Below are 13,810 nucleotides of genomic sequence, written 5' to 3'. Positions count from 1 at the left end.
TCCATCTGCTGCCTTAATACTAAATTTATAAATATATGCACGTAGATCTGTTTCCCCACACTCATATAAACATATTTACATATTTACATATGTACATTCCAGTATTTAGACTTACTCATCAAGTTCTTTCCTCTATTTACTTTTACTTTCCTCTTGTCCCACTATCATGCTCAGCCTTCATTTGGGTTTCAGTAATTTTTCTCGGTTACATTGACCTTGCTGAATCCCTACCAGGCCTCTCACCCACTCCTTGCCACTGATTTGTATCACTGTGGCTCCCCTGTCCCTGGGTTGGTCAGCACCACCTCCGTACCCCTGTCTCCCCCTCTCCCGTGTCTCCCGGAACCATTGGTCCCATTGTTTTCTCCTCCAGACAATTCATCCAGTCTATCTTATCTAGATAGATCTGTAGAGATAATAATATGCACCCAAAAATCAAGCCATAGCAAGATAGGCGATGAGTGAGAACACAGCAATGACAACAAAAAAGAAAACCAATTACCCATAGAAGAATAAATTAATTAAAAGAAAAAAGTTTTAAAAAGAAAGAAAAATCTGTAAATAGATCAAGGTCTGATTTTTGATCTCTAGGAGTGTCCTTCAGTCAGGTCTGATGGGGTACCATGCTCTGGCCCCAGAGTCTGTCCTTTGTACTCCCTCAGGGGCTCCCTGCTCTGCTCCCACAGTTGCTCTTCCACACGCTTTTAGTGGTTTGCCTCGGTGTCACGGGGTCAATCTGGGCCAGTCCCTCAGTGGACTCATGTTATATTTGTCCTTTTGTGCTTGGCTTACTTCATTTAGCATAATTTCCTCTAGTTCTTCCCATACAGCAGTATGCTTCATGCGTTCATCACTGCTTTTTAGCGATGCATAGTACTCCATTGTATGTATGTACCACAGTTTTTAATCCATTCGTCTATTGATGGAAATCTTGGTTGTTTACAACTACTTGTGATTGTGAATTGTGCCGCAATGAACACTGGAGCACAGATGTCTGGCCGTGCTTTGTTTCTTGCCTCTTCTGGGTATATGCCCAGGAGGGGGATTGCTGGGTCATATGGTAACTCAATTTCCATCTGTTTGCCAATTTCCAATAGATCGCCAAATCTATTTCCATAGTGGCTGTACATACTTACAGGTCCACTAGCAGTGGATGAGAGTTCCTATCTCACCACAGCCGCTCCAACACTTGTTGATTTCTGAATTTTTGAATTGGGCTATTTTTGAGGGTGTTAGGTGGTATCTCATAGTTGTTTTGATTTGCATTTCTCTTATGGCTAATGATCAGGAACATTTTCTCATATGTTTATTGGCCATTCGGATTTCAGACTCTGTGAAACTTCTGTTCAGTTCCTTTGCCCACCTCCTCAGTGGGCAATTAGTTTTTCTCTTATTGTAAGCTTGCAAAGTATTGTAGATTTTAGTAATAAGGCCTTTGTCTGATGTATCATTGCTAAAGATGTTTTCCCAGTCGGTGGACTCTCTTACTCTCTTGGTGAATTCTTTCGATGTACACAGGTGTCTGTCTTATCTTCAGTATATCCCACTTGTCTATTTGTGACTACTCTGTATTTGTATCCTTCCCTATTTCTGATAGCCTGTGTATTCCCTGTGCCAAGGTTCTCAGGCTTGTCCCGATTCCCTCATTAATGGCCCTAATTGTTAGGGGTTTTATCTCAAGGTCTGTGATCCACCTTGAGTTTATTCTGGTTCATGGAGTGAGGTAAGGGTCTTGCTTCATATTTCTGCAGGTAGATATCCCTTTTTCCAGCACCATTTATTGAAGATGGCATCTGCTTCCCATTTAATATTTTGGGAGGCCCTTATCAAAGATCAGTTGCCTATATGCTGATGTTTTTATTTCTAGGTCTTCAGCTCTTTTTCATTGGTCTGAATATCTATCATTATGCCAGTACCACACTGTTTTGACTACTGTGGCCATAAAGTACATGCTAAAGTCAGGTAGAGCAAGCCCTCCCACTTTGTCCTTCTTCTTGAGGAGTTCTCTGCTGATTCTGGGCTTCTTCCCCCTCCATATGAAGTTGGTAATCTGTTTTTTCAATTCTTTGAAGAAGGATGGTGGTATTCATATCGGGATATCATTGAACTTATATAGTGCCTTGGGCAGAACTGACATCTTTACTCTGTGTCTGCCAATCCACGAGCATGCGATATTCTTCCATGTGTTGAGGTCACTCTTGATTTCTTGTACTAGTGTTTTATAATTTTCCTGAGACAAATCTTTCATTTTTTTAGGCAGGTATATGCCTAGGTATTTCAATTTGTGCTTGGCTATTGTAAAGGGTACTACCTTTTTAATCATCTCTTCTATGACCTTGTCTGATGTGTAAAGCAGTCCAATAGACTTCTGTTTGTTCTTTTTGTATCCTGCCACTCTATTGCTTCCAACACTCTGTTTGTGGAGTTTAAGGGATCTTTGATATATAGAATCATATCATCTGAGATTAATGATAATTTCGCCTCTTCCTTCCCCAGCAGAATACCTTTAATATCTTTCCTTTGTCTTATGTTGTTAGCTAGGACCTCCAATACGATGTTAAATAGGAGTGGGGATAAGGGGCATCCTTGTCTGGTCCCCTTTTTCAGTGGGATTGTTTTAGTCTTTTCTCCATTAACTACCACATTAGCTATTGGTTTTTCATATATGGCTTGTATAATATTGAGGAATTTTCCTTCTATTCTTATCTTCTTGAGTGTCTTAAACAGGAATGCATGTTGGATATTGTTGAGTGCTTTTTCCGCATCGATCAATATTATCATGTGGTTCTTATCATTTTTCCTGCCAATGTGGCGAATAATACTAATGGTCTTTTGTATGTTAAACCATCCCTGCATCTCTGGTATAAATCCCCCTTGATCATGGTGAATTATTTTTTTAATATGCTTTTGTATTTTATTGGCCAGTATTTTGTTATTTTGCATCAATGTTCATTAGGGATATTGGTCTATAGTTCTCGATTCTTGTGGCATCTTTGCCCGCTTTAGATATCAGAGTTATACAAGTTTCATAGAAAGAGTTTGGGAGTTTTCTGTCTTTTTCGATATTCTGGAAGAGTTTGTATAGGATTGGTGTCAGTTCTTCCCTGAATGCTTGGTAGAAAATCCTGTGAAGCCATCTGGCCCAGGGGATTTTTTTGGTTGGTAATCCCTTGATTACCTTGTCTATTTCTTCCATTGCTATGGGTCTGTTGAGGTTCTTGACATCCATCTGGGATAGTCTAGCCTCCTTGTTGAGTTTCTTTCCCAACGATCTGTCTTTTTCAGAGAGTGGTGTATTAAAGTCACCAAGTATAATTGTTGAGCCTGTGATCTCTTTTTTCATCTTTTGGAGTGTTTGATTTACGACTTTTGCAGGTCTCTCGTTAGGTGCATATATGTTTATTATGCTCACTGGTTCTTGGTCTATTGTTCCCTTGAGCATTATACTATGCCCTCCTTGTCTCTTGTTATGGCCTGTATCTTAAGGTCAATTTGATCAGATATTAAGATAGATCACTACCCCTGAATTTTTTTGCATTACCATTTGCTTGGTATATTTTTCTCCAGCCTTTAATTCTCAACCTGTTTTTGTCTGCAAATTTGAGATGAGTCTCCTGGAGGCAGCAGATCGATGGGTTATGTTTTCTGAGCCCGTCTGTTAGCCTCTGCCTTTTAATGCCTGAGAGCAGGCCATTGATGTTCAGTGTTATTATATCCATCTGTGGACACTGTGATGTCATCTTGTACCTTTTGTGTTGGATATTTTCCTATCTACCTATCTTATCCGCTTGTGTTGTGTGTGTGGTTTATGTTTACCTTCTTTCCACTATTGAGCTGATGCTCTCCTGGGGCTGTTAGAAACAAATTCTTTATCAGTCACTTTCACTTGCTTCACAATTTAGAAATATGCAGTAGATTTTTATATACAATGATGTTAATGAGTCACTATCTGGTATTGAAATAATCTAAATATCTACAGATAAGAAATCCAGAATAATTATACCATCATTTTATTCAATAAAATACTGTGTCTACATTATAAAGCATAACTTACACACATATAAATAAATGTGGAAATAAAATAATAAATAATATTATCAAATATGGTAATATGATATGAGTAATATACTAATATATGCTTGCTTGCATATTTGAGTGATTTTGGAAAAGTAATACACAAAACCACTGATAATCATATTCTCTCACGATACTTATTCAGTCTGTATGCTGAGCATATAATCAGAGAAGCTGAATTATATTATGAAGAATGTGGTTTCAGGATTGGAGGGAGTTTTTTTCTTACCAATTTTTTTACTTATGAAAAAATTTTATTTTATACATGCTCTTATATGGAAACCTTGGTGGTGTAGTGGATTTTAAGTTGGGCTGCTAACCACAGGCTAGCAGGTTGAGACCACCAGTCGCCCATGGTAGAAAGATGAGGTTTTATCCTGTCATAAAGAGTTACAGTCTTGAAACCCACGAGAGTAGTTCTATTCTGTCCTAGAGGGTCACTCTGAGTCAGAATGAACTCAGTGATGGTGAGATGGTCTTATCTTACTGTACGTAAAAAAATACATATTCTATATATGTATTTCAAATGTTGATGATAATATTTTGTATTCAGAAAACTTTGAATTGTATATTTCTCATTCCTGTGGAATTATGGGGAAAATACTTTGAATTGATTTCCTAAGGAAAAAAACCTAACAAGGCAAGAAAAAAATAATTGACTTAACAAATAATGAGGTGAGTCAGAAAGCCTACTTTGGTTAGTGCAAGGAAAGTCAAAATGGGGCTGTAGTATGAGAATGATCCAAAAGATAAATTATCAGTAAAAATTGTAAGTGAATATATAAGATTCAAAGTTTACTGTATAAATTTAAAAAATTAATTTATATGAGCTGCATGTAGAAGCCACCTGTAATTGGAAAGAATACACAGAATCACTCTACCAAAAGAACTAGCTGATATTTCAGGAGGGAACATATGAGCAAGACTCAATGGTGCTGAAGGAAGAAGTTGAAGCTGCACTGAAAGCACTAGCCAAAAATAAGGCTCCAAAAATAAGGAGGTGATGGCCTACCAAGGGAAATGTCTCAATAATCTGACGAAGCCCTGCAATCACTTATTTGTCTGTGCCAGGAAAGATAGCTACATGGCCAACTAACTGGAAAAGATCCATGTTTGTATCTATTCCAAAGAAAGGTGACCAAAAGCATGCTCAAATTATAGAACAATATCATTATTATCACACGCAAGTACAATTTTTCTGAAGATCATCCAAGAACTATTGCAGCAGTGCATTGACAAGTAGCTGCCAGAGGTTCACACCAGATTTAAAAGAGGACATGGGAGAACGGATATCTTTGCTGATGGATACTAATCAGATGGATCTTGGCTGAAACCAGAGAATACCGGAAAGATGTTTGCTTGGGTTTTATCGCCTGTGCCAAGGCATTTGACTGTGTGGATCAGAAGAAACTATGGATAGGCTTAAGAAGAATGGGAATTCGAGACCTCTAACTTTGCTCATGTAGAACTTGCACACGGGTCAAGAGGCAGTTGTGCAAACAGAACAAAGGCATACATACGGCATGGTTCAAAATCAGAAAAGGTATGAATCATGGTTGTATTCTCTCACCATACTTATTCAATCTGTACGTGGATCAGATAATCAGAGAAGCTGAATTATATGAAAAAGAATGTGGTATTGGAGGATCGCAGGAAGGTTTTTTTAACAAACTGATATGTGGATGACACAGCTTTCCTGGCTGAAAGTGAGTAGGACTTGAAGCACTTGCTGATGAAGAAAGATCAAGGTTTGTAGGCTGCAGTATGTATTACAACTCACTGTCAAGAAGACCAAAATCCTCACAAGGGACTAATAGGTAACACCATGATAAATGGATAAAAGGTTGAAATTGTTGACGATTTATTTTTTTCTTGATTGGATCTACCATCAATGCTCATGGAAGCCACAGTCAAGAGAAAAAATGAGGCATTGCATTGCATAAATCTGCTGCATAAGACCTCTTAGAATGTTGAAACGCGGGGCAGTTACTTTGAGGCCGAAGGTGCACCTGACCCAAGCTAAAGTACCAAGGTATGGTATTTTAAATCTTCTTAGATACATGGGAAAGTAGGACATCGAATAAGAAAAACCAGAGGATACACTGTATTTGAATGGTGGTGCTGGTGAAGAATAGTGAAGGGACCTTGGGCTGCCCAAAGGACAAACACATCTGTATGGGAAGAAGAACAGCCGAGTGCTCTTCAGGGCCATGGATAGAGAGACTTCAGCTCCCATACTTTGGGTGTGTTGTCGGGAGAGAACAGTCCCCGGAGAAGATCATCCTGCTGAGTAAAGGGGAGGGGCAATGAGAAGAGGAAGGCCCTCAACCAGACAGATTGACACAGTGGCTGCCACCATGGATTCCAGCATAGGAACGATTGAGAGAATGGTGTGGGACAAGGCGGCGTTTCGTTCGGTTGTGCATACAGTCACGTTCGGCCAGAACTGACTCAGTGACATCTAACAACATGGAGACGTGGCTGTGGAACACCACCTTCCTGTTCAGCAATAACACTGCATTTTGGACATTGCTGACACACGCAGAAAAATGAAAAGTGTGGTTCCTGGACTTAAAGACTTATCCAAAGCCCTCTACCTGGAAGCTATCCAACTTGCATTAATGACACAATCAAGACAGAATCCATTTGATTATTAAATTCACTTTGGAAAATGAACAAAAGGTCAGTGTCTTTTTATTCTAAAGTTTTTCTGTGAATAATTGTCATCTAGACAAACATAATGACATTGTACAACTAGCCTGTATATTTTCTTTCATTGTAGATATCAAAGTCTGGATTTTGAATAGGTGAGTGTCTATGTTTATCTATAATAACTTTTTATTAAAACATAATCAAACGGATCTCCTCATAGGGAACCAAATATTTTCTATCTATTCTTTTATAAAGATTTAACTAAATGACAATTAAGGATTCAAAAAGATCCATGAGAAATTGTCATTACTTTATTGTACTGTAATCTGTGCTATTAACCCAATGATAGTCTTGGTACTCAGAGTTAAGATAGCTTTACGTGAATTGGTTCACATAGATATAACCCACCACCTGGTGATAATTTATTTCATTTTTTTTAATTTCCAAAGTTAAATGCATGATGCAACATCTTCCCAATTTTATACCCCTATCAAAAATGATTTTTTTATTTCTAGTGTTAGTAGGCTCACAAGCGATCTGGGTCTAAGCTTTACCGGTGGTCCCTGAACTCAGGGAAAACAGTGAATTAGATGAAAGATTAGCATAAGACTCTGAGTAGAGGAAGTATCTGTAATAGTTAAAATCTGCATACCAGTTACCAGGCTGCCAGAGGCAGCATGTCGGATCCCTTTGCGTCAGAAATCAAGTAATCTCACAGTGAGATTTGTTCTGATTATGCCTTTGCTGGTACCCGTCTCTTTTCCCTCAAATCCACCCTTCACTCTCCCCACACCCTGTATTATGCCTTGTGAGTGAGTCTAGTTAACGAATTTAATCAGTAGTAGACACCGATAGAAGATTCCAGAGCAGAATGAAGACAAGCTAGGGTACGTCCCTCCTACCAACTCTGTTATAGCTCCTAAAAGTTATGGGCCACGGGAAAGGCCCATTTTGTTTCTAACTTTTGCCTGGTGTGATATGCTGGTTTCTAATAACACAGGCTCCTTCAAATAGATGTCTATCCTATAGACTGTAGCTCGAGAATGAATCAGGTTAGTTTGCTTTCAGTTGAAATACCATGAGTTTTGTTAAAAGCACACTTACTGTAGGTTGTGTTTTAGAGAAAAGAAAGAAGAATTCATTTCCTGTCATCAGCAATTGCACTGCCCTAAAACAAAGGGTGTGAGGGAGGGCATTGCTTTTAAAATATAGTAACTAACATGTGTAAAGAAATGTGCTGTTTATACATGCTCCTTTCTGCTCTTAGCTATAGGAAAATACGTTGTGTATATAAAGAGTAAACTTGATGCATAGGTCCTATGATTTCATCATACTTATGCATTTCCATACACTAACTATGAGGCAATTGTGAATGCATGTTGAAAGACAAGAAAATAGCAATTTCTTTGGCTTCTTGTACCAGGCTGACTACCTTTGCTTGCTTCCTTTTACATTTGAATATGCACCTTTGGAGCTGATGGAGATAAAGTTGGAAGCACTTGATAACTGTCTCAAACTCTGCTGAGACTTCATAGAACACACATTGGCAACCTTTTGCATAGCAGTACGGTTTGGTTACAAGAAGCTTTCTGACTTGATAGAGTTGTTCTTCCCATATAAACCATTTTTAATAACAGGAGGCATTAACTTTTTCTAGAAGCTCAAAAGCATTCTTTGTCCTATACATTTTAAAGCATTCTTTCAAGCATACATCCAAAGCATTCTTAGTCCTATACAATTTAATGTATAATGACGCACAATATAAAATGACATCGCAATCCCCACATAAAGTGAGGTAAATAAGTTAGGCTACAAGATTTTGAACAATGGTTATTGCAGAGAACCTAATACTTTAATTTGACACAAAGTGTTTAAAGACCTCTATCAAGTCTGAAATAAACTTACAATTGTTTACATAATTACAGTTCATGTAACCAAGGAATTCAAGAATATTACCTTTCTATACATTTCTCATATGCTCTTGTCCTAGTATTTGTCACTTATACTTCCCCAAATGTCTTCCAGTGCTCATACCTATCCATCACACCATTCTAAAGTTCATTTAAAATTTTTGAAGGCAGGTTCTGATTATATATATATATATATATGAATTGTGGGGTTGTTTTCTCTAAAATCATTGCTTTTGTCTTACCGCCTATTCATCTGGGTTCATTTGTCATCAGACCACCTTTCGCTTTCTGTGCAATTTACCTTCTTTGGCTCCTGGATTCCTCAAAGTTCTGCTTTCTTCCAATGTTGAATATTTAGCGTTCTCTTCAGCTGCATTTATGGTGCCACCTTCTCCCATTTGTCAAAGTTACTAAAATCTTCTAATAATTGATTCCTTGCCACTTGACTGCTTACCTGTAGAATTATCAGCTCCTTCACATCCAGCCATTACATCGTCGTACTCCCAAAGAGGCCAGCTTCTCGCCATCCACAGGAATTTCCCAAAGAACTAAACCTTTCCTGAGACTGCAGCAGTTTCTGGGCTTTTCCTCTGTGACTGAATGTTCCTTAATTACCCTCGATATTTCTTTGTTGTTGTTGTCTTTGGAAGTAGTCGGTTCCATTGGTGAGCCAGTTGTTTGTATGTTAATGATTTTAGCAATGCTGCTCTCTTTTAAAAACCATCTAACTCATCTAGAAGCGATGCTTCATTTCACAAGAAAAAGTCACACAATATTTTCTGTTCTTCTCCCCTGAAGCTTAAAGTTAAAAATTACTACACATGAATCCTTCCATGTTGCATAGTGATTGTTACATCATTCAGAAATTATCTTCGTCAAAAGAAGAAACTCTTCTTCAACTTAATTATTTATGAATCAGGACTTTGCCCACCGGGATTTTCTTCTCAAAGTTGAACACTTCATGAACAAATGATACATAAATATGAAGAGTTTAAGAAGAAAATTGTTTCAAATGTTAAAAAGCTAAATTGCATGGCCGTCATTTTTCTTTCATGCAACTATCTTGTTTATAGTAAATGTAATCCTCATGCTGTCTTTTGAGTATATTTATCTATTTTTTTCCTTAGAAAAATAACTCTATATGCAGATTCCAGGAAAATGGTCAATCATTTTCTTTGAATTGAATTACATGGATTTTTTATTAAATATTACCCTTATTCTTTCAGATTACTGTTTTACATAGACTTGCCAGAAAACCGATCTGTCAACAATATGTAGCAAGCAAGTAGTAATTCACGTCATATTTGACTTACCATGTTCTCTTTATATTCTTAGGATTCCGTAGTCCATCCTGGTGTCTCACCCCAGCAGACAGAGGATTGTGTCGAGCCAATGAGACCAGGTTCTACTACAATTCAAGTATTGGGAAATGCCGCCCATTTAAATACAGTGGATGTGGAGGCAATGAAAACAATTTTACAACCAAAAGAGCATGTCTGAAGTCTTGTAAAAGAGGTAAAAAAGATATTGTTTTTATCAATTAGTTTTAGAGTCATGTGTTTATTGAAACAGTCAATGAATTTAAGATATGAAAATCTGCTTTACCTCAAAAAGGTACCCTTTTCTATGACCGTCTGATACTATTGCTGGGTGTACTCATTGCTGTTCCTCCTGTATGCCCTCATAGAAAAATAATCCATTTTAGAAATGAAATATTTGACTCTTTTAATATTTAATACTATTCATTCTTTTAAAAATATTATACTAAACTATTTTAACTTGTCATGATTTGTTTCTTTTCTTCTTGTAGGTTTCATCCAAGGAAACTCCAAAGGAGAATTAATTAAAACCAAAAGAAAAAGGAAGCAGCAGTCAGTGAAGATAGTGTATGAACAGATTTTTGTTAAAAATACATTATTAGACAATTAACTCTGCTATTTTGAATGAAGCCCGTGACTCTGATTTCATTTCTTTCTCAACTCTTTTAATACATATATTGGGGAACCTGTTTTCTATGTAAACTGGACCTTCTATCAATATGAAGGAGTTTCCAACAGGTCATGGAAAACATTCCTTTATATTTGAATTCCATTTTCCCATAATTTTTGAAGCCTTTTATATATTTAGATCAGACTTCCCCTTCCTAATCTAATCAGATTGCTTATTATAGACTACAATTTATTAAAACAGTGCTTAAAGCACTCCCCTGCTGACCTAATTGCATGGCTAACCTAATGTCATGGGAGAGGGATCTGACAGCCTACTTATATAAACATTTACAACCTTGAAAACTCCATGAGGCAGTTCTACTATATTCCATAAAGTCACTACAAATTAGAATAGAATCAACAACGATGGTTTGTTTTCTAGGACCTTATTTTCCTTCCCCCTTTCTAGCTACTTGCTATTTAACTGCAAATTATCACTAAGAGTGTCCACACAAAACGGAACCCTTTTTTGAATTAGTGACCATCTACTGGAAAGGCTGTCTATAAACAGTTACAATCCCAGAAACTCAGAAGAGCACTCTACCACGTCTGACCTACAGGGTCACTTTGAATTGGCATCACCTCAATAGCAGTGTTTGGTTTTTGTTCCTTTATCATTAAGTTCATTCAAATCAAGGGCTTATCTTTTTTAAAGAACCTTCTTTTATATTTTAATGTGAAGCTTTTTTTTACCTTCTAATGCATCTTCATATCAGTCTTCTATCTACAGAATTATTCAGTATCTCTCTACCACTCCAAAAAAGTCAAATGCTCATGAATTGCTACTCAAACTCTCCTGAATTTAATTGCAACATACATTTCCGGGCTTATCTACCCTGCTCTCTTTCATGAATGCTTCAATTTAGTTTAAGAAATGTATTCCCTCTTCACTAAATATGTCTTTAATCTCTCAGATTATTTCCTGCTGATTTCCTATTTTTTCAAAAATTGGGTCTCCATACCACTAGTCTGAAGTCAAAGTCCTGCTGTCAGCTACAAACAGTCTCAAGAGACGATTTGAAAAGTTCTGATTACAAATAATTTTCCTACTGTGGCTTAAAAATTAAACCATTACAAATTAATATCCATCTGCCAATTTAAGGAAGATATTAAACCTTGATTTTAAATATGCAGTCCACAAATAAAAATTCAGCCCACAGCCTATCCTGTGTCTTTCTGTGAAATCTGAGATTTTATTTTTAAAAATTGAATCATTGTAAACTATTATTGTCCATTGTCATTTACTCATTGAAAACAACATCTTTAAGAGAAGAAAAAAAATCTAGAGTCATTGACAAGTTGCTACCAGAACTTATACAAGCATGTTAGGGAGTTGAATACCTATTTTCTCTTCTATTATTCCTTGGTCCTTATCCTGCTCAGGACAGACATGGGGATGGTTTTCAGTGTTAGACACGTGACTACTACTCATTTTGTATTTTTAATTAAGGAGCCTGGTAACATTAGCTTGCTATCTTTTGCATAATTAGATACATTTAAGTGAATTTTATATAGCGTTACATCTTCCTTCGTATGTGTATATTTTTATTCTCTTTTCAAATTAACATGCTAGTCTAAAGACTGCTCAAATGAATTTATTTTTTATATTATAATAAAATACTCATATGCCAACCTGCATAATAAAACCCTGACTATTGCCGCATGTAGTTGTTTATACCGAGAATGCCTTACTTAGCTCTGGTCAGTCAGTTCAACTTCGGACATGCCTTATTCCGTTTTCCTTCTCCGAGCTGCGTGGAGCCGGAAACCTTACCCTTGTCAGTTCCTCAATGTCCAATTGGGAAACACTCCAAGTGACTGACTGATGATGCCTAACTAAAAATCCAGGATACATTTAAAGGAGAACTGTAAATAGCGGTGGGGAGAAAGATGGGGTTGTCTACTCCGGTCAAGCGGTACAGTCTCTGAAGCTCCCAGGGGAAGTCCTGCTCTGTCCCAGAGGGGTGCTCTGAGTTTGCATTGGCTCCATGGCAGTGGGTTAGATTGTTGTGATTCCTAGTTACCATATTTAGCGAACAAAACGAGAAAATGTAAGGGAGAGGGTGGAAAAAAAATAAGTGCATTTTAATTTTATAATACAACACTACAAATCAAAGAGAACACCAGAACAATAACTATAAATTCTTCATCCGCTTATTCACATAAAGAGAAATTCCTACCCAAATAGAAACAAACCAGGGGTATTGTTTTGCACAAACCTGAAAAGATCAGAGAAGTTTGACTAAGTATGGATGGAGTCAGATCCTCATATTAAGTCATGTAAACCCGATCTATCGTTTCTTCTTAACTCTGCTAGCCAACATATTTTGCCTTTATTCTGGATTTTCAACTAGTTGGTATAAACACTATCTGAAATGTGTGGGCTGACTAAGAAAAATTGGTACTAAAGTTTAGACAGATGAGACACTTTGTTGGGTTCAAAATTTATGGCGACAATCAAAGACTCCCTGAAAGAAAAGGTATGTTAGATTTCATTAAAATGAAAACTTCTGCTCTTTGCAAGACTATGAAGAGAGAAGCCACAGGCTACGAGGAAATAGTTGTGAAGCACATAGCTGACATAGAAGAAAACAATAACACAAAGATAGCAAAAGATCTAAGTAGACACTTCATCAAAGGAGATATAAGAAATGCGAGCATGTGAAACGATGCTTGACATATGTCACCAGGCAATTATAAATAAACATAACAATACACACCATTTAGAATAACTAAAATCTAAAATGTTCACAACAGCAAATGCCAGTGACTATGTAGAACCATAGGAATTCCTGACGGAATAACTGGTGGAAATATATAATAGTACAATCACTGTAGAAGACAGTCTAAATATGTTTAATAAACTAAACGCAGCATACATTATGATCTAACATTTTATTCCTACTTGAATTACTCACATGTCCACAGAAAATCCTGCACAAAGGTGACTATAGCAGTTTTACTCATAATTACCAAAAAATGAAAATAAAATATCCTGCTATGTGTGAATGAGTATATTGTGGCATAGCCATACAATGGAGTATTATTCAGTGGAAAAGGATATAACTTGGTAGGGCAGGATCAAGGGGAAGGTAACAAAGAGGAAGTGCTGAAATCCTGGTGGGGACTGAGCATGATAGTGGGACAGGAGGAGAATCAAGGGAAATAGAGGAAAGAGCTAGGAGG

General features: G+C 37.1%; 1 protein-coding gene across 2 annotated transcripts in view; it reads left to right on the top strand.

Moving 5' to 3' along the window:
- Window positions 1-11,788, top strand: part of TFPI (tissue factor pathway inhibitor) — a 61,701-nt gene extending 49,913 nt beyond the window's left edge. For both annotated transcript variants that reach the window (XM_004701724.2, XM_045296730.1), the window contains exons 7-8: window positions 9,972-10,151; window positions 10,447-11,788. In XM_004701724.2, coding sequence (XP_004701781.1) covers window positions 9,972-10,151; window positions 10,447-10,565 — 299 coding nt within the window. In that variant the 3' untranslated portion in view covers window positions 10,566-11,788. The remainder of the gene's footprint in view (window positions 1-9,971; window positions 10,152-10,446) is intronic.
- The last annotated feature ends 2,022 nt before the right edge of the window (window positions 11,789-13,810 follow it).

The sequence above is a fragment of the Echinops telfairi genome, unplaced genomic scaffold, assembly GCF_000313985.2.
Source record: "Echinops telfairi isolate 266 unplaced genomic scaffold, ASM31398v2 ScPeMD7_3;HRSCAF=10, whole genome shotgun sequence".
NCBI classification, from domain to species: domain Eukaryota; kingdom Metazoa; phylum Chordata; class Mammalia; order Afrosoricida; family Tenrecidae; genus Echinops; species Echinops telfairi.
Note: the sequence above shows the minus strand (reverse complement) of the source record. Positions and strands in the feature narration are given on the sequence as shown.